The 25,196-nt window shown below is 41.4% G+C and overlaps 1 protein-coding gene across 5 annotated transcripts in view; it reads right to left on the bottom strand.

Annotated features, from left to right (window-relative positions):
- Positions 1–25,196, bottom strand: part of chchd3a (coiled-coil-helix-coiled-coil-helix domain containing 3a) — a 121,696-nt gene that overhangs the window by 10,026 nt on the left and 86,474 nt on the right. For all 5 annotated transcript variants that reach the window (XM_033615112.2, XM_033615111.2, XM_033615113.2 and 2 more), the window contains one exon: positions 19,810–19,880. In XM_033615112.2, the coding sequence (XP_033471003.2) occupies positions 19,810–19,880 (71 nt within the window). The remainder of the gene's footprint in view (positions 1–19,809; positions 19,881–25,196) is intronic.

Genomic DNA, 25,196 nt, shown 5'->3' with positions numbered 1-25,196 from the left:
CCTAGAGTTGGATGAGGAGTTTAATATTACTCTCATGTCTGTATGGTAAATATGAAGCTTAATCCAAAGGACTGCTTGCTTAGCTTAGCCAGAGACTAAAGCAGGGCCATTTCTTGGCCGGGACATGTCTTGCTGGACAAACAATGCATTAATTCGTGAGCTTTAAAGGTGCTGGTTGGCTGATTTTGTCACCTTTGGACTGAGCCATATATATCCACATATAATCTAAACCAAAGGGCAACCTCCAGGGTTGAAAAATGCAGCCAATGCTAAGTGCCAAAAGCTAAAGTTCTTTCCAAGTTTACAGACTGGCACAAAAAACGGTTTTGGCCATGACGCCTATGTGGAAGGAGAATTTTTATAAAACTCACTTGTTTACATTTTATGAAGGCTTAAAGTTATGCATAGTCAAGGGCAGGGCTGCTTGAGTGACAGACCTTTTCAACAGTCATGGGCTGGCTTGGCTTGGCTTGGTTTTGGGCCGTCAGCCCAGCACAGCAGGGATTTGCACTCTCATTACAACAGGGCTACCTTCTTCAAGGTATGTCTTGAACTGATGATGGCTCGTCTTGAGTGATGACGTTTAAAACTAGTGGGCTGATCCACGGCTAAAGTACCCTGTTATTGTTGCTGCATGTGTTTTTCCACAGCAGGGCAGGTAAAAGAAGTTTACCTGTTGGAGGTGAGTTGTTTGCAGAGGTGCAGTAAGAGCCTGTTGTCTGCAGCTCTTCAACATCTCACTGTGGCTGTTTCTGCTTTTACTTTACTCCCTGCCGTATTATTAGACTTCTTTTTACTGAAGAAAAGCTGCTAACAAAGTTTTGCTAATTCAGTAATAACACATTTAATTTCCTACAGATTCTTCACAATAAAAGTCCCAAGTTGATTTGTTATGTAGAAACCTCTATTGTGAAGCAGTGAAATATGTTGAGTTTTTGAGCAGCAACTTCACACAACTTTTAATACAGCTGATAACGAACTTGAAACAGTAAAATAAAGCAGATACCTAAAGTAAAAACAGGATGCAGGAGAGAAACTAAACTCCAAACCAGAGATTAAGTTAAAACCTACAGACGTACTGAGAGCTGAACACACAGAGACAGAGAGAGTCTCACATCACACACGCTTGTTTGGGGGAGAGAACAGGGGTCATCGGGGGTTGGCTGTTGTCAGCGAGACGTCACGCTACCTGCTTGAGGGCAGGTGGCCTGGCTTTTGGACCTACTCCAGAGAGGGTCCATCTCTGGTGCAGCTTGGCGTAGCACGGTGCGTCTAAACTGACTATGGAAGTCGCAGCATGACTTTATTGGCGCAGCCAAGAGTGACAATGGAAAAAGGGTACATGAGTCACATCCACCCCTCACTCCTCCATAACTCTAACTTCTTTCCATGGTAACTTCTGGCTCCAAAATCCAAGATGGCAACATCCAAAATGGCTTGAGGCTTCAAAACAGGATTTCTCAGACCAACGGGTGATGTCACAGTAGCTGCGTCCATTACTTTATACAGTCTATGATCTAAACAGTTGCTGTGAACCACATAGTTTCTGTCCAAGCCTGACCTGAGCCCGAACCATGGCAGTAGTTTTGGGCCCAAATACATAAAAAAAAAAACATAATTTATACTATATTTCTACTATTTCTTTCTTTCCATTTTTTGTTCAGCACGGCAGCTGACATGTGACACCGTATCTGATGTGTGCTTTATCCTATCTAATGTTCAGCACAGCCCCAAAAAGTCATATGCCATATATATTAAATAGAGATTGTGTAACTTTTCTCCTCCTTAGTGAGAGGCAGAAGTCGGGATGGGTTGATGGCCAACACAGCCCATACATTATTCATGACATTACACAGACTATAAGGTCAGCATCTTAACAACAAACAAAAAGAAAATGCGGTGAAACTAAAGAGAACCCGACCCAATTCAAGCCTGGGGAAATTCTGAGAAGTTACAGCCCAGCCTTGCCCAAACCCAGAGAGTCGGGCTTGGCCCAAAAGTGAATCAAAGCTCCAGTTGTAACTTCTATATTTACTGTACAGATATGACTGCGGTATCAGCGTTCTCATCTAACTCCCGGCAACAAACTGAATGAGCATATTTCCCAAAATGTGCAACCACTCCTTTAAATTTTGTTTGATTCCACGGTAGGTCTTATCACTTTGAGCGCAGACTGGAACATTATGCTGTTGGGTGTGGAGACGGTTCTGCATTTGTGGATCCACTGGGGAGGAATTCAGTCATTTGCTGGGAGGCATGACAAGGCCATTGCTCTGCGTCAGGGTATTGAACGATGACAGCAGCGCTAGCAGAAATCGCTGCCGTCCTATTCCTATGGATCCTGGCGCTCATTTATTACACCGCCTATGGGCATCTGCAGGGACGAGACGAGCCACATACACCCACTAATTACTTTCTTAAGCGTTTGCGTTAATGCCAGGTGCATCCTGCTGATACAAACCACAGTGTTTATCACCAGTAATGGCCTCTGAGAGAGAGAGAGAGAGAGAGAGAGAGAGAGAGAGAGAGAGAGAGAGAAAGGAGGACAGAGGAAGCGAGAGAGAGAGAGAGAGAAAAGGATGAGGGGGGCGGATAGAAGTGAAGAGCATTTCTTGATGAGGAACTAGACAGTGGTACTTCTATTTTTGCTTGCTCTCTGGTTCTCTCAGTGGGGAAGGGGCTGAGACAGTGGTTGAGTTTATCATGGAGACAATAACACTGTCACATACACTCTGTGGCGGCACGCTGCATCCTCTATCATCTATCATTAAGATTAACATTAAGTTCCTGCAGCCAACCACAACCACAAAGCTGGTAGAGAGCGACTCCAACCCTCCCTCCTCCCCATCTTTACATTTGGTGCTCTCATCTCACTTATAACTGCTGTAGTGCAGCACAGTGAGTAGATGCACAATATTTCACAGCAAATAATACACGCACTCATTTGTGGTCATTTTAAAACTATCTGGAAAGAGAAGCTTTTTTAAGTTTTCACGTCACTTACTGGCCTCAGGTGATCACCAAATTCTTTCAGCCTGGTTATGGAAATACATTCAAATCATTGTGCTCAGTTTGAGGCAAGCTCGGAGGGATTTTGATTCTTGTATTTAATTACAGCATGCACCAATAGTACTTCCCTACATAGCTAGAGTATATCAAATAGCACAAAAAACAAGACCAACATTAGGTTGTTAGGTGCAAAACGCTGCAAAGTGGATACACATTAGATTCTTTCACTGTGGGAGTCACAGGGTATAATTATAAATATAGTCAAAAACAACTATGAATCATCCAGTTCCCATGTAACCTGAGCAGCAAGGCATTCATAAACATCAAGACTGGATCACATTCCCAAAGCTAAACCTCTTTTTTGGCACTGTTTAAATGATTCACAGGAAATGAAAAAGAAGGCCGGAGGCATTTTGACCCATTTTCAACCCTGGTTTGGTCTCAGAGTACAATTTAGGTTTTGGTCAACAAGTTGTGATGTGTGTGGGTCTGTTATCAGTAGAAGAAGACTGTGGTCCTTTTTACACCTGGTATTAACCTGCGTCTTGGGTGATCTGTAGACGGTACTAAATACAAGTGTACCCATAACCCCCTTTTTCACCAAATGACAGTGTGTATGCTGGGTTTTTTTAACACAGGAAACCTGCTAAAAATAGACTCATTCCCAATGCCAGCAATGTCTGGTGTGTTACGTTCAATGTCATGGGCAGGCTGGAAAACAGGTAAGTAAACAGTGGAAAGCAGCATGAAGGCCAGTGAAAATGTTACGGTGGTCACTTCTTTTTTTATATATATCTCTCTTACTTATCAAGTCTCTCTTTTATACTAGGTGCAGACCGATTCTGAATGATGTTTGAGCATGGCTTGGACCGAGATAGATGGTATTTTGTGGCAGCCCGTCACTGAATCTTGAGGGCAAAGGGGCTAAATTTAGCGCATTTACCCGGGAGTTGTATTTCCATCACTGCCTGATCCGGGCCAGAGCCGATTAATACCTGTGACTACTGCAGAGTCATGTGACCCGGGTGTGAATGCCAATTGTAACCTTTCCCATTAATTAAAAAAGCCAGATGTTAGCGGGTGTTAAAGGGTTTTTTGAGCAGTGGGAAAGGAATTCAAGATGCTCTGTGATTCTATCACTGAAACTACTTGTTGAGGTGGTCTAGGGTCCATTTGACCACATCTCTGTATCTTTTATGCTGGTGCATCCTGATGTGTCCCTGACAAGGACTACATCATCAGTGTAGAACGTGGTGGTTGTTTTGATGACAGTGCACAAACTCTATAATTTGCCCATTTCACGATGAGTTGGACAAAGTGTTGCCTGACTGCCGCTTGATAGGCGAGCACACTAGCGAGCAGCTAACAAGAGCATGGATGGAATAACGGCCAATTTCCACCAGATGCGTGTTGGTTGCATCTCCGCTCCGGCACGGCAGCGGAGCCGATAGGATTCAATTCTAGTCAATGTGTGTGTTTCCACCGGCTGCGGCTGTGCTGCGTTCCGGCTCCGTCTCAGCTCCAGCACTCCGGAGCCCTCCGCAACAGATACCCAGGACTTCTATTTTTGCCGGACGCCGGAGCACAACGCAGCAATTCAGCACAGAGCAGATCGTGCGGGGCAGGAAGTCGTGCACAGAAACACAATAAAACATCCGGTTAATTTTCAAAATAAAATACACAGTGTTCACGGCGGATCATATTTCCCTGCACTACACCTTAAAAACTACATAATGGGCAGAGGCAGGCCTGAAGTCAACAGGTCAGAGGTTTTCAGACGTCATTTCATCCCGTGAACACCATGGACGAGGAGATATTAATCATGGCAGTGCACCGAAATGTCTTCCGGCGGAGCTGCACCGCACCGCACAGCAAACGCAGCCAGTGGGTATTGACGGACGGCGGAGCACACAGCGGATAACCAGCGCTGCCGTTCCGCAACGGACACGCATCCAGTGGAAATCCAGCGTAACTGTGTGCAGGGTCCTTTGACCTTCTGGCGTAGATGATGTAGGCAAGAACTAAATCTGAACACAAATGGTCAGCTGCAGATGCATGACAGACACAGATGTGAACAGTGTTGTGTCTCGGCTGTCCAATTCTGTTGGGATCACCAAAAGGCATGTTAATACCAGGTATAAACAGGTCCTAGTGTATGTGTTCACACCTGGCATTAGAAAGTGTCCCCACATGGGTCCCGAGTGACCACTTGTGATCAGATCTCACCACTCCACTCGACATGAATTAAAGAAAGAGAATAAGTGCACAAGTTCCAGTGAAGAAGAAGTTTGCAAAGACCTTGGTGTGAGGGCAAAATCAATCAATGGACTTTTCAAAACTGTCATACAAACTCATTCATGCACGCTACACAGAGCATGCAAGCTGGGTAGATGGTCCTTCAGTGTTGCCCAGGACACAACTGCATCCACACTGCTGAAAGAACGTGGCCATATGTGGCCCAGCCCACCTCTGAATCTGATCTAAGTGATCGGATCTCAAGAGGCATTGAGGATGCATTGGGTGAATTCACATCTGTACTTAGGGCTGTCCACATGTGATCCAACCTCCTATGATGCATGTTAATTCCAGGTGTACCAAACTCTTTTGCTTTCAACCCCTTTTTCTGAAGCAATGTCTACTTATCAAAGGGTCTGTGTCCACCAATAGTGATTTTCCTGCTCAGACAGTATAATTTAAATCATTCTCAGAGACTCGAGGATATAAAACTGTACATAATTTAACAGAGAAAAGTCTGAGAAACAGAATGCTATTACAGCAGAATTTCGTTTTTTCTTATCTCCTGACCCCGTAGATTATGCTCATGATCCAAAATAGGGGTTCAAACCCTCTTGGTGACACTGCTGCCCTAGTATAGATAAATCTACAGGTTATAGAACTATCCCCCACACCCTCTCTTTCCCTTTTCTCACCATCTCTATCCTCCTTTTATTTCTTCCTTTATTCCCTCCCTCAAACCACAGAGGTTCACAGAATATTTAATAAAACTGCATGTGGTAGGAGACGCTGAAACAAACAGAGACATCTTGCCACATACAGTTGGTTATTATTTGCACTTTGTGTGTGTGTAAAATCTGTGTGTGTGTGTGTGTGTGTGTGTGTGTGTGTGCTGCATCCCTGTACCCAAGAGACAGTAAATCTAAACAGTCATATAGGGGTCTCACCTCGTGCCATCAGTAGCCGTAAAGGTCTCTATAACAACACCGTATCTGCCCCAACCCCCACCATGCACATATACACACACCATGCAAGTCCCTATTGCTTTGATGCACTGATAGGAATGAAATGGCCAGGGTAAGGTTGGTTTAGATATCTACATTACAGTTTCTCTGCTCTGCGTCATAAATCACAAAGCGAAGGAGAGAGATGAAAAGAGAGGACAGAAAGGAGGGGGACACTACCTTGAGAAAAGATGCTTACTTAGAGACCCTGAGACAGAGACAGACAATGTATGTTTGTGAGACAGAGGACAGAAAGAAAGCATGGAACAGAAGAGAAGAGAAGAGGGATGCAGGAGAAGCAGAGGAAGACCCTCCACAAAACCCTCCTGAAGCTCTCTGCTCACTTCCTTTGTAAAGTTTTCCTTTAGGAGAGAACAGAAAACGAGGTTGAGAGGAGGGGCAGAAATGATATGAGAGGGTGAATGTGTCCCATTTAACATGTAATAAGGCAGAACAGATTACCTGCTCCCTCCCTCTCACTGTCTGTCTCCCTCCTCAAGGTGTCCCTATATCATTTAATACAATCCCTTCTTTTAAGCCCCCCCTGCTGCACAAGTCAGCACATTTCCATGGAGCGGACATATTCCGATAGGTTTATGGCTACGGCTACATTCTTCAAAGAACATATTGACTGTGAGCTGGGGGACGTATTGAGATCGATGTTGGGATTTTCATACAATATGCATATGTTATGCCAATGGACTGAGCGAGGAGCAGCGTCAGTACATTTTTCAAACCAACATATATTGACCATGACTACCATCTGCTGTAACAATGTAGAGCGAGTGCACTGAAATGACATTCATAGATCTCTGTTAAGGCTACAACATGCTTCAATAGTTGAACAAAGTGCGAGGCACATCTGGAAACATGTACGTTCATCTGTCATAATTTGAGATACATTATAACTCTGAACAAAGAGGCGCAGACACACAAAGAAGTGCCCAAAGGGACACGCAGGTGTACAAACAGACGCTGTCCATTCCCTGCATAGCAACTGTCCCCTGCAAAAAGATTTATCGATTGGACAAACTGGCTCCGGGAGGTTTTTGTAAAACTTTTCACTCCAAATGAAGGAACACAGCTTTCTTCCTAAAACAAACTGAAAATAAAAAGCAGAAAATGAGGAATAATAAATATGTAATGTTTAGAACCTGCTAAAAATATACATAAGATGATAAAAGTGAATGTGTTTCCATCAGTGATGGATTGGAAAATGTGTTTGTCTACATTAAGGCTGGATGTCACCTGAAATCTTACTAGTGCTAATGCTAAAAACAAACCTATGAGGCCGTGATTCCCAACCAGGGGTACTTGTAACCTAGGGGGTAATTCTGCAGTTACCATGGGGTAAATGGAGATATTGTGGTGTAGCTTAACCCTTTGAAACCTGAGCAAATTGGCTTGATCTTTTTTAAAAACATGAGAAGAAGGCAATGAGCAATGAAAGAAATGACCCAAAAAATATGCACGAAATTAGTAAAAAGAGAAAATTAAAAACTAAACAAATTGGGGGAAAAAGAAAGAAAATTAAAAGCAAACAATGAAAAAATGAAATGACCCAGAAAATGTGCTTAAAAATTATATTAATTCAGGGGCGTCGATGGCTTAGTGGTAGAGCAGGCGCCCTATGTACAAGGCTATTGCCGCAGCGGCCCAGGTTCGAGTCCAGCCTGTGGCCCTTTGCTGCATGTCACTCCCTCTCTCCCCCCTTCACACTTAACTGTCCTGTCCATTAATGGCAAAAAATGCCCCAAAAAATATCTTTAAAATTTAAAAAAAAAAAAAAAAAATTATATTAATTCTGTCACATAATTTTAAAATGTCATAATAATTATAAATATGGGTTTTCCCGAGGTCATTTTAAGAACACTTTCCTAAATCTATTTTTTTTCTTATGTTTATTTCGATAAATTATCAGCCCATAATGGGGCATTTTTATAATTATGCATTATTCTTAATTATCCAAAGCCAGACTGCTTTCATTGCCTTAACAAGGGCAGCATCTACACACCCAACACAGTGGGTGGCGGTAAATGTACTTATAAACTTGGTTTGTGAGCTGCCAATAAACACAGAGAAGGAAGAAGAACAACAAATTGCAGCACGCTGTCAAGAGGGTAAAACATGTTGCAGTGTGGACGTCTCTCACAGTTTCAGTGGAAGACAACAGGATTGTGCTGAGGGTCTGATCTCCGACCACCCAACACAGGTTAGACGCATACTTAAAGACTCCAGAGTGTTAGCACAAGCTAAATAGCAGCAGCGGCTTACATCCAACACCAAGCTTTTAAAAGCCACAACTCTGTTGTTAAACTTATTAATAACTGCGATGCTTGTGATGCCACAGTTAGCGATTATTTGTATTGTTACGTCACTGGCTGCATGTAAGGCACAGCTGCCTGTTTGCTTGAGTTCAATTTAAAAGTGTGAAGTGAATCAATAGCACATCGCTATTCTGCTTGGTAGTTGTAGACAACTCTATTGTGGGACGGTGAGAGGGCGCCTGGGTGTGTTTATAAAAATGCAGCCTATCTGTGCATCCCAAAAATAACAAAAAAATGTGAGTAGTGTTTTATAATATCCAGTTTCTGAGCACATTTGGAACCAGACGGGTGGTGTTGATATATTGGTACTTGAGTTTATCTAACAGGGCTGCAGATGTACGTCTTAAAGAAAAGGTTGGTATAAGGCTATAAGGTTTGGCACCAATACACAAACTGATTCACAGTTTTACAGTTTCATTAAAACCCTTTTCGTTTTTATCTGAGAAAGGAGGAGTTTGGTGGTTAGAGGTAGCAGTACCTCAGTCCATAGGGACTTGGCTTAGGAACTGAAACAGCCTGTTCAGATGTTTGCTACCAGCTGTTGGTATTTGTCAGTCTTTGATACTTGGTGTCACAGACACATTTTAGATGGTACAAAAAAATATTAAGGTTCAACAATCTTCTTTACTGTACCTTCAGAATGCTACTTTTGCTTTTGTCAAAGACAATTTGTTCAAAAAGAATGGACAAATATTTTCTTCACATGAGTTGTAGCAGCGGATTCTGGGAAGCTGCTGCTTTTCTGTTTTTAATGTAATTTTTTTGGTCAAGCAACCCTAACCCAGAAGAAGCCATTTGGTTTGCCATCACATGACTTTACTAATGGATTTCTTATTCTATTATGATTAAAAAGCACTTAACGAAAACAGGTAGAAGCCATTTCATGGTCAGATTTGGTCAGATTTGACACATCTTGCCAATTTTTATTTCCCCCAGTCTCTAACTTGCTCTTTGGCACATACACACAACACGTGCTGTAGCTCCATCGACAGTATGGATTACCCTCGCCTGCCACCAGATTGAGTTCCCAATCACCACGTTCTCTATTTATCATCATTTGGGTCCACTTAAGGGTTAATAGGGTTAAGGGGCGGGTGCCAGTTCCCGCTTAAAAAGCCCTCATGTTCTCTCTAGTTAAGGCAGGCGTCAGTACCGAGGGGGGTAAATAAATACAAATGATCCAGTTAAGGAGAAAAATGACACGCATTTCGCTCACGCTGCTTTTTAAAAGCAGACCTGAGTGACCCCCCGCAGTGAAATCCATCAGAATGGATACGAGATTGAATGAGAGAGAGGGAGAGGGAAAGAGGAAGGGATGGAAAGAGAGACAGAATGGAGAAAAGCATGGGGGATAAAAGACTGCCAAAGAATGGAGAGACAGAGAGTGTGTATGAGTGAGTGAGGGAGGCGAAAGCACATGATAACAAAGAGGCAGTGAGTGAGAGAGATTTAAATTAAGACAGAAAACACTGCTCTTAAGTGAGCAGTGAGGGAGACAAAGAAGGACAAGTGGATGAGAGGCAAAGAATGGGAGTGTATGTCCTTTGTGACCCCTCTTATACACACTTGAACGAGTGGGCTGGTCTCTGGCCTTACGCAGAGGGAGACAAACATGTACTGAAACATGCAGCTAAGGGAAGTTCACACGTTCAGGGATGTTTATTCGGGAGAGACACCTTGACATTACAAGGTTATTCCAAAATTAGTAAATGATTAATAAATGCAGTGCACACATTCAGCAAAACAAGAAATGCTGCCCAACACTTCTTCTGTTCCATCATTCATGTCACTGTGTTCATGATATGAAAAAACCCTCAAAGAATACAGAAAAGCAATAAAAGCCGTGAGTGGGTTTTCGACCATTTCCATTGCAGCAAAGTCACTAAATCAGCCACTAAAAGGTGTGTATGTGCACTGGGTGTCTGTGTGTGCACCCACGCAGGTGCCTCGACTCGTGTGTGCTTTTTACAGCCGGCACAGCGAAGCTCTTAAGGCCCAAAGAAGAGCTTTTAAAGCAGTTATTGACTTCTGCCTCCTCAGCTGACCACCATCTTGTCCCTGCACCCGGGTTGCCTAGCTACAGAACTGTGGTTCACCCTCACCTGACAGTGGGGTCAAAGCGCCGCTCAGTCTGTCCTGTCTCGGCTGACGACCACTCCAGAGGAAAAACACCTCTGCCACTACAAGTGGAGCACTTTGCAATAACTTTCCTGCTAAATAAACTGTCATTTTTGGTAATTAAAAGTGCCACTCGGCGCAATTAAACATCAATAAATCATTACTTAATTAATTTTGGGACATCAGTATTATTGCCTTAAACAAACATGAGCGCTGCCAAGAAAATGGAAAGCCTCTACACCTTATTTACATTTTATAGCAGCAGGGTGGATTTTGCAGGGAAACGTGCTGGATATTCTCCAGTGTATTTATCCTCTCCAGTAAAGTGTGAGATAAAACGAATGCACAACGCAATAGTCCTGCAATGCTTCTTTGCACGGCCATGTGTAGGATTGCATTTGGTTGCACGGGGCTTCCTGATTTTGTGTCCACAACCTTCATGAAAAGAGGCAATGGTTTGTAGAAAATTGAAGAAATGAGGTCTTAAACTTAAGTGACACTACTGGAGATAAATTTGACCATAGTCTTTTCTTGCTGTAAAAAAACAAAAAAAAACAAACAAAATTGTCATCAATGTGTTGAAAAATGCTGCACTGAAAACAAGCAGCAACTTAATTACTGAGGAGTTTTCTGCTAGTATTGTGCAATGTATTAAAGAAATACTTCACCCACGGTCACATTTAACAACAGCAAACTATGTCAGGACATCACTTTACAAACTCACATAATCTATTGTTTGTGTTATTGGGTGAATTTACTAAATCTGAACACCTGCCCAGTTTGGTTTGGTTCAACTGAACTCAAGTTAATTTGCCCCCTAAATGCAGTTCGTTTGGGCAGGTGTGAACACAGCAATTGCACTCAGGTGTGCACCAAAACAACCAGACTGAGACCTTCTTAAAGAGGTGGTCTCAGTCCGGTTATAAACGAACTCTGATGCGATTCGTTTGTGGTGAGAACGTGTTCCGACCTCGATCCGAACCAACTGCAGTCACATGACACACTGTTTGGATTAAACATGAGCATGTTACAGTCCTGGAGGATTATTAATGTGCACCTCCTCCTGTACTGCATTAATATGCACATTCAGCACATCCAGTGCATCAAAACATTGTTTTCTATTTGGAGCCGCACCTCGTTTTCAAACTGTATGGTTTGACTAAAATGAACAATGACAGCAATATAGTCCACGATGAGCAGCGCTAAAATCAACCTGCGTAGTTGTCCCTCCATTGTGACATTAGAAAGTGTAACATTTATCTTGCAAGTGCAACGTTTTGTTTACTTCCTGGATTTTTCCCACATGGAAATTCTGACCAATCAAGAGCTGGTCACTGAGCATGACATGAGCATTTGATCTGGTCCGCTTGTAAATGCTGCTGTGAGAACATGAACCAACTCTAGGTAATTATACAACTTTGGGACAAAATTAGTCCCTGATTCAGACCAAAGCAAGACAACTCTAGGTCTGAAAGCACCCTATGTCACACAATAACAGAAACTGACCTATGTCTTAGGGCTGAAAGTGGGAAGAATGGTATCTACTTTCCCCCACATGGTACAGGGGAGAAGACAGACAGGTGTGGTCTCTTGACCGAGGCAGCACAGCACACCAGTGTTATGAAGAAAAACAACCAGCCATTTACATTCAACAAGTTTTGCTCCCCGCCTCCTCATTCCACCTTTGCGTGTGTGTGCGCACGCAGAGAGACGAAGCGAGGACTGCGGCTGCTGTTATTGTCAGCTGGATTAAATTTAAAAAAGATTTATTCAAAAGAGCTAAAAAAAAAAATAAACAACAGACAAAGGGAGTGAGTGTGTAGCCTGAGGGAGGAGAGGAGTGACAGTGAAGTGACAGACTAAAATGAGATTTTATTCTCTATGGCCGACTGTATATAGGGGAGAAGCCGAAAAATGCTCGGCTTAGACACACACATGCACTGTGGGGCACAAACACAAAAGCGTGAAAATACACTACTTTTTATGATCTTATCACAAATGTCAGCATCAAGGCTGAAAGCTGAGAGAAATCCAAGTTTTTTAAACCTGAGAAAGGAGCTGGAGACGTAAGAGATGATGGTCTCAATCCTTCAGTATTACACAGCCTTGTCAGACCCACCCATTCACCAATATAAGACGTCCCTGTCCCGTCTCAATTCCACAGGGACCCTGGACAAATACAGGGTGACCAGCTTCAACAAAGACGCCCAAAGCCCCACCAAAGGTTAGCGCTGACAGGAGGTTTAGGACTGCGCCACTGTTCTTTCATTCCCCATTCCATCTCTTCGCATAATCTCACATCGATCATTTTCCTCCATGCCTGTCAGCTTGCATTTCAAACTAAAGCCCCATCGGGTCACCGCGGCCCGCTGAGACACCGGGCACACACTCCAAAGCAGATATCCACATGTGTGGAGCTCGCTCTAATTCATTCATTCTCACATACAAAAGCTCGCACACATATGCACTCTTACATACATGGGGTGCAGTAAAGGTCACACATTCAGTGCTGGACAGTGTGATAATGCATCAGACTTGGATAAACAACTGGTGGTGAAGGTGGCAGGATATAAATCAGGCGCGGGGAGAGATAGCCTCCTTCCCAGGCAACTGGGAACTCTTATCTGCAGTCAGTGTCAGGGGGAAAGTGAATAAAAGCTTTGCTTGTGTGTGTATGCGTGTGTCTAACGTACTGTATGATTACATTATCTGTTACATGTTGTGTGTATTCACGTATATATGAGAAGAGAAGATGTACACTAAAAGTCTCTGAGAGCAGGTTGAGACCCCGCCGTTCATGATTCATGACAACAATTTCAGACACCAGAGGGGCCTTTTTGCAGTTTGTGCAGTATTTAATCATCCTCACATCAGATGATATTTTTCGTGTGTCTATAATATTGTGGGGGGAAACAATAAAACTGTAAAGTTCGTCACGGCACAAAGTTTTTTCAAGCACTGTGTAGAAATGAGATGTTTGTTTTGTCTAGTATTGCTCCAGCTCTGAAAACTATAGCTGTGACAATCTGTGAAAGAATGCAGATATGTGTATGTGTCTTCATATGTGTGTATATGTGTGTGTGTTAGTGTGTTGAGGATGTAATGAGGTCACAGTGATGCAGCAGCGTTCCGGTTGGGAGAGCTCCATCATTCTCAGAAAACTCTGGCGGGAATACTGCAGGAGAACGGCAGGGAACAGCTGTACTGCACACGTACGCAAACAGCTACACACACATGATCTCATACTGCGTGCGCGCACACACACACACACACACACACACACACACACCCTTCCCTCCCTTGAGTACCTACCTCTCATACTTTAATTTATTTCTTTCAACATCGCCAAGGAAAAAGGAGCCAAACTGTACCGCTGTACTGATCAGAACAGATGCACTCTGGCTACCTGCTGAAGCCTATTTGTACCTCCTGTTTGTTAACTGCATGGTTTACTTGCCTATATCACATATCAGAATGAACTTTAAAGTATATTCAAGGTTCCCACACATTTTCATGGAGAAATTTAAAAACCTTTACATGAGTTTTCAGGGAATGATGACACTTTCATGACCATCCACAAAGTATAACACAAACATTGCTCATGTCAAAAATGTAGTACAATTTCACTTTTTAAAACAGGAGCAAATTGGCCTGATTCCTTTCAAGCACACAAGAAAAACACAATGAGCAACTTTACACAAAATGAACCAAAAATAAGCAAGAAATTAGTGAAATTTATCAAAAAAAAAAAAAAAATCTTGAAAAATAGTAAAAAACAAAAACAAAAAGTAAAGATTATTTTTTCTCTCCAATACAATTTTAAAAATATAATTTTAATAATTATAAATTTCTCTGGGCATTTTTTCCCTTTTTTTTTTTTTTTTTTTTTTTTAATTTTTTTGTAAATAATTCCCCCCTCTGTCTTTTTCTTTCAGTTTTTTTTTCTTGTCATGTTTTGAAATTTTCTTGCAATTTGCAGGACATTTTTTGCCAAGTTGTTCATTGCACTTTTTGCATGTTTTCGAAAGAATTCAATCTGATTTGCCCAAGTTTCGAAAGTCGAAATAAAATAAGGTGTTTGAATGCAGCACAAGAAAACTGATGTCTCTCCAGCTTTCAAAGGGTTAAAAGCAATTGTGGGACATAGCATATGTATGGAAACCTTGGGATTCATGGCCCCTACATGTTCAATCACATGGTCACATTATTTTTCTCTTATTCGTTCATGTCAGATTCAAAGACAAACATAATTCCTTACATGCCTTGTATGCCATATAGCTAACAAAACATCGTCAAACATTGGCGTATATTAAAGCTACATAACTGTTTCCTCCTCCCTACGCTGCTTCTACGTACACTGCAAGCAGTTTTTTCGGAACATTACATTTATTGTAATGGAAAAGCAGATACGTTAGCAAGCTGACTAAGCTAACCACCTGCTACTACCTATCCAATAGGAAACCGGCAAACTCCCTGTCACTCACCATCCTCTCCTTCAGTCATCATCAGTGAGCAAGTAAAAGTGACAGCCAACCCCAAATTTACTCTAGTTTTGGAACAAGCAGCAACCTGTGTGTTTGAAAAATGAAGCCAACTTTGAAGTGCCAAAAATTGCAGTTCCTTGAATGGCCACTTGAGGCTGACTCCAAAACAGAGTCAATCCCCATTAAATCCCCATGTTAAAATGCTGAACTTTACAGCAGCAACAAACATGTTTACAGCCTGGTACAAAAAACAGTTTGGTCTCTAAAGCTAATTTTAACATTCATGACAACTGTACAGGGGGTGAGTTTTTATATTACTCACCCATTTACAATATTAAGGTTTAAAGTTACATATTTAAGGGCGGGGCTGTTTGAGTGTTTTCGAGGCGTCGCTACAGTCTGTGACTCAGATCAACCCCTCACTCATTCACAGCTAAACCCTCTCGTTCAGATATGGTCACTTCTGGCTCCAAAAAACCAAGATGGCGACGGCCAAAATGCCGAACTTGAGGCTTCAAAATCGAAGTCCACAAAAAATGGGTGACGTCAGGGTTACTTTAAACAGTCTGTGTTTTGGAATGAGCTTTTTCACCTGGCCTCACACCCATAAACGTCCCCACAAAAGGTCAGGAAAATATAGGCGGAGGGCAGGCTCTGCAGATAAATCAAACGCCACACACTTGTAGCGGGTCATCAGCATTGATTGAGAGGGATTACTTTTGTTTGAGCCAATACATTGTCTTTTAGGGAAGTCCTTCAAACTCACCCAAGAAGACAAACCTGTTACTGATACAACAGAGAAACAGGCCGAAACAGAGGAGAATTTTTTTTTTTATCTCAGTGTAATTCAGCTGAATCATTCTTTTGCTACCAACAATGTCTTGTCCCGATCCAAGCACTTGTTCTCCCGATCCTGTTCCAAATCACAGTAATTATTTCCCATGTTGACTATTACGGAGCATCAGCCCAAAGAACATACACAAGAGCAACTGCTGATATAGCTATGACACATACATTCCTCCCATCCACTCCAGAGACCTGATTTCCCTGATCTGAATGTCACAAAGTAATAACCGTTCCGTCCCACTAATTCCCAACTGAACCGAAATCATATGGTAAACACAAACCACCCAACAGCCCCTAATTAAAACTTCCAAAAGCACACATAGAGATGTTATAACCCTTGACAGGCAGCCTCCTCTGGTCCCACACATCTTCTCCTCCACTATAATAAAGCGTAGCCTAATATCAGCCCTAACACTAATCAATCCCTGGAGTACTATCACTCTCTTTACAGTGGCACTGACATGAGCGAGAGCGGGGAAATGAAGACATTCTAATAAGAAAGATGTCATCTCCCACACTTTATAACATCCTCACATTAACATATCAAATGGTAATTCTATCAAGTATGGATAAGGCCCCGGCTTTTCTTTTCCCTTTTTTATCTCTGGGGGACATTTTCAACTTTGAGGAAATCAAAAGCCTGCGCGAGACAAAAAATATTTTCGGTTAGTATTCAGCAGAGGCCACAGATAGCATCTTATCTCTGTAGGGCCTCTGTCATAAGAGAGAGAAAGGGAGCTTTGAGGAAAGGCGCAACATATGAGTGAATACAAACATACAGCGTCACACGTGAACTTACACACATAAACAAAGACGGGCCAAACACGCCCTGTTAAATCCAATTAACCCTCAGCTCTGATCCCCTCAATGCATCCCTGCCCCTGTCTTGTAACACCAGACCTTCCCGCCATTTCATTAGCACACACACACAGACACGCACAGATAGCCCCCTCCTCCTCCTCCTCTACCTTTCCACAATTGTAATCCAGTCACAACCCTGCTAATGCTCCTCCTGTAATCCAATCAGCCAATCACTGCTCTTCATGCAAAGGCCCGTGTCACATGACTACCCGTACGTTAGCCCAGTGTTCGCTTGCAGTTAGCACTGTCATTTGGCACTAATGTTATTCCAGTGGGTTTTTTCCCCTTCTTTAATGTGATTTGGGAAGTCTCAGCTCCGGCTTCCACAAGTCTAGCGCTAAACCCCCGGTGGGCTAGGCTAATCAGTTTCCAGCATTTCTGAGGGAGACAATGATCCCGGTGTTAGCGCTGGCTAATGACAAGCTAATACAATTAGCCTAGCCTCCCTGGAGGAGAGCTCAGAGCCAGTGCCCATTCTTGCCCCACCTCCTGCCGGCTCCTCATCCACTTTCCCTACATTACTATGGAGCCTAATGGACTCCTATTAAGAAGACAGATGGAACACGGATGGAGAGGGATTTTGCATCTTCTAGTGTTACATATATGTGTCGGATATGTGCTACAGCCATGACATTACGTTCCTCTGTTAGTAACTTTAATAAGGTAACTTTTCTTTTGTTCAATGCAAGGTTTGTCTATAACATGTCTTTAGAGCATAGCAAAGCATACACGGTGTCCACAGGTATCAGACACTTAAATGTAATGTTTTAAAGAGAATTTCAAGCTATTTTTAATCAAATTTAAGACAAATAATCTTTTCTAATTCAAGAATTGCAGGTAAGTAGAAAGTGGTTTCGTGCAGAGTTAGGTTTTATGTAGGGAACATGGTTATTAGAGTGATTTAGGGTAATCTACACTTTGCAAACAGGTTAGAAAAAGTGTAAAGTAAAAACAGAGTATTGGGTTCAATCATAGGCAGAGGTGGGACCAAGTCATTGTTCTGCAAATCACAAGTAAGTCTCAAGTCTTTGCACATAAGCCTCAAGTCAAGACAGGCAAGTTCTGAGTCAAGTCACAACTCAAAATAAACGAGTCCTAAGTCACCTAAGTCGGTCCTTATCTTTGAGTTTAGATAGATAGATAGATAGATAGATCTTTTATTGTCATTCACACCATGAAGGAACATGAAGGAACGAAATACAGTACTCAGGTCTCAGTACTATGATTAAAAAATAAATAAATACTAATAAATGATAACCTAAGAGCTATAAAGAGATAAATAAAAACACATTAACTCAGTAGTGTCAGTGGCAGTAGCAGCATACAGAAAAGTGCAACAGCTTAAAATACAGTCTTTTTTAAAAAAAAAAAATCCCAAACAAGTCATAATGTGCTCTTCAAACCATGTTAGCATCTGTAACTTTCAATTTTCATGTTTTGCATACTGTAATTCATGTTTTTATTGACCACCACATCATTTTTGCACGCAAACAAAATTATCTTTGGTATTATTTTTACCAGCTGGTTCTCAGTAACATGTTAGCTCTTCATGGTTCTCTTCTGCAACTTGATTGGTGTCAGATGGGTTTAAACAAAGTGGATTTGAGGGATTCAGTGCCATCTTGCTGGGAATTAACAGCATTAACGTTAGTTGATTCAGGAAATTAAGGAAAATTAAGTGTTTCGTGGGGCTCTTTTTAAGAAACATACTTGTTAATCTTTGGGCTTGAGGGAAGGAATGAAGTTTTTTCAAGTCAAAAGGCTCAAGTTCAAGTGAAGCCACGAGTAATTGGTGTTTAAGTCAAGGTCAAGTTGCAAATTGAGTCGGACTCAAAACACTAAATTCATGATTTCAGAAATGATTTTGTCAAGTCAAGTCTGAAATCATGAAATTAGTGCTTCGAGTGTGACCTAAGTCAAAGTCATGTGACTTGAGTCTAAACCTCAGGTCACAGATTTAAAGATTTGTAACATGGGAAATGTGAACTTTCACAAATTAGAGCTTGACCCATTTTGACAAAAATAAATAAAAGATGGTTAATGAAATTAGATAAAATGTTTGCGGAATTGAAGACCAGAGCAATTAAAATCTTGTACTATTTAAAATATTTTAATCTAGTTTATAAAATTGAATCTAAGACATTTTAAGACTTTTAAAGGACCTGCAGACACCCTGACACCCTGAGGACAGCACTATCAGATTGAGGACTACACATGCACTCATGGTGATGTAATGCACTTTGGATAAAAACAGATGCCAAATATCTTATTCTAATACTTATACTAATATTTCTTGGATTACTTTGTAATGTATAAGAGGGCAAAGGAGTGACAGCTATTTGAAAGCTAATGTAGACTTCTGTTCTGCAGCACAGAGGTTATCTTACACTTTGTGTCTTGATGTGAGAAATGCTATCCATGTTATAAAGTACTGCAAATTATTTGATAATCCTGTTTGACCCAGGTCTTGTTGATAATAAAGCCTTACAGAATAAATTATACTCAGCCTCTCACACTGAAACATTAAAAGAGCACAAGAAAAAGCCCTGTCAGCCATCAGCAACATGCCATCAGGCTTATCAGTGAACCACATCATCAACATTCGCTAATGGGACGAGCTAATGTGATTCTGATTGAAAGACGTCGGTTAGGATGTGGCTAAGATAATTCAATAGTGTATTCACTGGTCCACATGGATTTCTAATCTTCAGTGAATGCATAATTTTGGATAATACACACAAAGCCTAACCAAGATGATAAAATAAATACCTACTATGCATGACAAAAAAAGGCTTTAAACTACAATAAAGCAACAGTGGAAGTTCTATTTTTGGAGGTAAACGTAAAGAATGGGTTAAACCTCCAACTGTTGGTATGAGAGTTAAAGCCTTTGATCTACTTTGGACTGACTGCTTCTAAACTCACTTGAACTTGGCGTTCACTTGGTCGGCAGCTTTATGGTAGTTCTCCGTGGTGACCTTGTAGAACTGAGCGCTCTGCAGAGAGACAGAGGGAGAGAGGGAAAGCCAGTGAGTGAGATAAATGCATGAAAATGTGATTGTAATCTCTTATATAAAAAAAAAAAAAGTCCATCCAATTTATTCACCTCGTCCCTGCTTTCAGGTTGAAGCTATTTAGGCAAAAGGAAACATTTCAGCAAAGTGACGCCTCATAACAGTTCAGATCTGATATCGTCCTACCTACTGTGCAGCCGAGCCTACGCGGCCCGGCCTCAACTACAGTCACTCAAACTCCATTAAAACTTTATGGAGAGTGCCCATTCAGGGCACAGGTCTATTACCAGATGGGCCTATTGTCCATAACATGGAAGCTAACTTTGTGATCTGCAATTTATACACAGTGGGGGGAGTAAGTATTCAACATGTCAACTTTTTTTCATTAAAGGCATTACATTTCATGACATTTCAATTCATACAAGAAGTTACGTGTATTAAAGTGGCATGACACAGGAAAAACATGTTGAACACACTGTAGAAAAAGCACTAAATCAGCTAATTCCACTAATTAGTTCTCCTACTTGTGCTAATTGGAATCAGCTGAGACAGTGCATGTTGGTAGGTTAGTACTATCACACTCTGAAAAAAGGTTACAGACCTCTGAATGCAAGTAAACAAGTCATTTGTTACCAAACTAGACCTTCGCAACATACCAATGGAACTGGTTACCAACAGATTTCTCAACTCCTCAATGTTCTTATGTGCACCATTGGGGCTATTATCTGTAGGTGGAAGAAACATCACAACACTATTAACCAACGAAACACAGGAGCTCCTCGAAAGCACCTCAAGCCAAAGAAAGAGCTCCAGAAAAACTTGGAAGCAGCAGGTACAGTCATCAAAGAGAGAACGGTAAGTAATACAAGATCACCCCAGAAGACTCCATCAATGAAGAAGAGGCGTGTTGCAGCTTGTTTCAAGTTTGCTGCACAACATTTAGAGAAGCCTGTAGACTACTGGGAGAAGGTAGTGTGGTAAGACAAGACTAAATTGAACTTTTCAGCAACAATACAATGAGCCATGTTTTGGAGAAGAAATGGTTCTGCATGTGACCCTAAAAATACCACACCTACAGTGAAGATGGAGGTGGAAGCATTATGGTATGGGGCTGTTTTTCTTGTCATGGTACTGGCAGAATGCAAATTATTGAAGGGAGGATGAACTGAATCTGCTGCCATCCAGCAGGGCGATGAGGATGAGACATGTGCGGACCTTCCAGCAAGACAACAATCCAAAACATACAACCAAAGGGAGCTGTTAATTGCTTCCAAAGATGAAAAATAAAGGTTTTGGAATAGCCGAATTACCAGATTTAAACCCAATTAAGCATTGGTAGAAAGAACTAAAGATGAAGATTCATCAGTGGACCCCCCCACCTTTGTGAAAGAATGGCCCAAAATTCATACAGCAAGTATCTTGAAACTGTTATTGCAAACAAAGGCTTCGGCATCAAGTACTGAATAAATTTCAGGTAGTGTGTTGAATACTTTCTTCCTGTGTCATTCCACTTCATTGCACATAATTTTTTGTTATGGACAGAAATGTTATATTTTTATTATTTGTGTAGTTTTATTGACTTTATACCAATGTCTGGTCTGAAATTCATGCAAATAACTGCATTGGAAATATGTTAATTTGAACAAAACGTTGATGTGTTAAATACTAATTTCCCCCACAAATTGTAAGTGGGGAGTTTATGCTTGGAGGACTGTAACGGTGAAAAATACTGCCATTTTTCTTTTTTGTTCAGTTTGTGTGTGTGGTTGCACACCACGCATGCTTGCCTCTCTGTGTGAGTGTGTGAAATATGGGTATTTGTGTGTTTATGTGTGCGTTTGTGCTTATCCTCTCACAAAACTACTGCTGTAATAACAGGCAGCAATCCTGTAAGGTCAGAGGGTCGCTAGTCAACAGCGTGCAGACCACCAATCATAATCCCCCAGTGACCCATAGCAAATGAACCCGCAGCAGGACCCCTCAACCCGAATTACCTCCTCAAATACGACCATATAACATAGCTCTCACACCATTTATACTACTCGGGGAAGATCTGTTTTGTCAGCCCTCAGCGGCTGTTATGCACATTTATGATCAAATGGTGAGAGGTTGTAAAGTGTGATGGATGGTTTGATTGAGAGCCGTATGAGGTTTGATGTGGGGGTGAAACAGGCAACGTCCACCAGTGCCAATGACTTCCTGTGAAGTACTCCATTTTAATAATAGTAATACTTTTACATAGCTCACAAAAGCATGTAATTATTTTCTTTACACATCAGACAGATTAGGGTTTTTTGTGCCATTACTGTGAGAAGCCAAAACCTTAAGCAGATCTTCACAGGTTTCACAAAAAAATCATGCATTCAGAAGAAAAAGGCTTTTAGTGTAGCAAGGTAAAATGACTGATTTCACAATGGAGTCTGGCTTTGAAGAGAGCATAGACATATTTCACCTTCAGATCAGTTCCCAGTCAGAGAGCGCTGTCTGTTTGCAAAGTACTGAGCATACGACTGGATAAATGAGACTTGGATTATGTTGTAGTTTTTGGATTCTTCGTTCAACGTAGAGGCAAGAAAAACAAAGTTTATATCACAAATTCAACACAACACAGGATGAGTAATTGATATACAAATGGTCATGTAAGGGGTAAAGTCTTCCAAGTTTCACTTTCTGTTCAGTTCCCCGGCAGAAAGGGTTGTCTGTTTGGAAAGTACCGAGCTTGGATTATACTGCATGAGTTGTGTAGGGTTTGTAAATGGATGTTCTGATATAGTTTTGCTGTTCTTAAGCACTTCAATTCATCGAGAATTTTCTCTGCGTTTGAATCCTTTGTTAACTGGATGAGTGTTCAGAGGAGAGCCATCAGAATTATAAACAGAGCTGATTATCGGGAACTGACGAATAAATTATTCATAAATACTCAGGCACTCAAATTTAGCAAACTTGTAGATTTTTAAACAGCATCACTGATGTACAACGCAAACAATAATGTGTTGCCAGACTGTATCCAGAGAATGTCAGTACGAACTGAGAGGAACACGTATGTTCACGAAAACAAAGAATAGAGCAAATGTAAAACAAAAATGTAAAATTATGGAATAGGTTAGAAACAAAAACGACAGTGTGTAATGCACATCATAGATTTAAAAAAAATATTTTAAGACAAGATGATTGACAAATATTAAACTGAAGCATGAACACCAAAGTGTACATGAAATGTGTCTGGGATATTTGAGCAGACAATAGGCCTGTATAATGTATATATATAGTACAGGCCAAAAGTTTGGACACACCTTCTCATTCAATGCGTTTTCTTTATTTTCATGACTATTTACATTATAGATTCTCACTGAAGGCATCAAAACTATGAATGAACACATGTGGAGTTATGTACTTAACAAAAAAAGGTGAAATAACTGAAAACATGTTTTATATTCTAGTTTCTTCAAAATAGCCACCCTTTGCTCTGATTACTGCTTTGCACACTCTTGGCATTCTCTCCATGAGCTTCAAGAGGTAGTCACCTGAAATGGTTTTCCAACAGTCTTGAAGGAGTTCCCAGAGGTGTTTAGCACTTGTTGGCCCCTTTGCCTTCACTCTGTGGTCCAGCTCACCCCAAACCATCTGGATTGGGTTCAGGTCCGGTGACTGTGGAGGCCAGGTCATCTGCCGCAGCACTCCATCACTCTCCTTCTTGGTCAAATAGCCCTTACACAGCCTGGAGGTGTGTTTGGGGTCATTGTCCTGTTGAAAAATAAATGATGGTCCAACTAAACGCAAACCGGATGGGATGGCATGTCGCTGCAGGATGCTGTGGTAGCCATGCTGGTTCAGTGTGCCTTCAATTTTGAATAAATCCCCAACAGTGTCACCAGCAAAACACCCCCACACCATCACACCTCCTCCTCCATGCTTCACAGTGGGAACCAGGCATGTGGAATCCATCCGTTCACCTTTTCTGCGTCTCACAAAGACACGGCGGTTGGAACCAAAGATCTCAAATTTGGACTCATCAGACCAAAGCACAGATTTCCACTGGTCTAATGTCCATTCCTTGTGTTTCTTGGCCCAAACAAATCTCTTCTGCTTGTTGCCTCTCCTTAGCAGTGGTTTCCTAGCAGCTATTTGACCATGAAGGCCTGATTGGCGCAGTCTCCTCTTAACAGTTGTTCTAGAGATGGGTCTGCTGCTAGAACTCTGTGTGGCATTCATCTGGTCTCTGATCTGAGCTGCTGTTAACTTGCGATTTCTGAGGCTGGTGACTCGGATGAACTTATCCTCAGAAGCAGAGGTGACTCTTGGTCTTCCTTTCCTGGGTCGGTCCTCATGTGTGCCAGTTTCGTTGTAGCGCTTGATGGTTTTTGCGACTCCACTTGGGGACACATTTAAAGTTTTTGCAATTTTCCGGACTGACTGACCTTCATTTCTTAAAGTAATGATGGCCACTCGTTTTTCTTTAGTTAGCTGATTGGTTCTTGCCATAATATGAATTTTAACAGTTGTCCAATAGGGCTGTCGGCTGTGTATTAACCTGACTTGTGCACAACACAACTGATGGTCCCAACCCCATTGATAAAGCAAGAAATTCCACTAATTAACCCTGATAAGGCACACCTGTGAAGTGGAAACCATTTCAGGTGACTACCTCTTGAAGCTCATCGAGAGAATGCCAAGAGTGTGCAAAGCAGTAATCAGAGCAAAGGGTGGCTATTTTGAAGAAACTAGAATATAAAACATGTTTTCAGTTATTTCACCTTTTTTTGTTAAGTACATAACTCCACATGTGTTCATTCATAGTTTTGATGCCTTCAGTGAGAATCTACAATGTAAATAGTCATGAAAATAAAGAAAACGCATTGAATGAGAAGGTGTGTCCAAACTTTTGGCCTGTACTGTATATTCAGTTTCTGTCTCTTTCTCATTGCTCTGCATAATTTAAAGGCAGCTGACAAAAACAATGAACATTGAAAGGATACAGTAGGTGTAACAAGCTAAGGCTTCAGCAAACACCTTTTCAGTCCTGTTTTAGCTAAAAAAAAAAAAAAAAAAAAAAGCATTAACTTAATGTTTATGTATTGTGTATCTATCAGTGTATTTGACTTTTATAAGTTGGAATATGATTGAAATAAACTAAACTAAACTAAAAACAAAGTTTTATTCATTAATTCAACTTAACCTGGGGTGAGTAATTGATAAACAAAGGGTTATTTGGGGTTGTATTCCTCAAACTCAGGCCTCAAAAATAACCTCAGGCCAAGAACTTGTCATGCACAATGCACGCAGACTCAGCGACCAGCC

Source organism: Epinephelus lanceolatus, chromosome 23, assembly GCF_041903045.1.
Source record: "Epinephelus lanceolatus isolate andai-2023 chromosome 23, ASM4190304v1, whole genome shotgun sequence".
Classification (NCBI taxonomy): Eukaryota; Metazoa; Chordata; class Actinopteri; order Perciformes; family Serranidae; genus Epinephelus; species Epinephelus lanceolatus.
The sequence above is the reverse complement of the archived record's forward strand: the minus strand, read 5'-3'. Positions and strand labels throughout refer to the sequence as shown.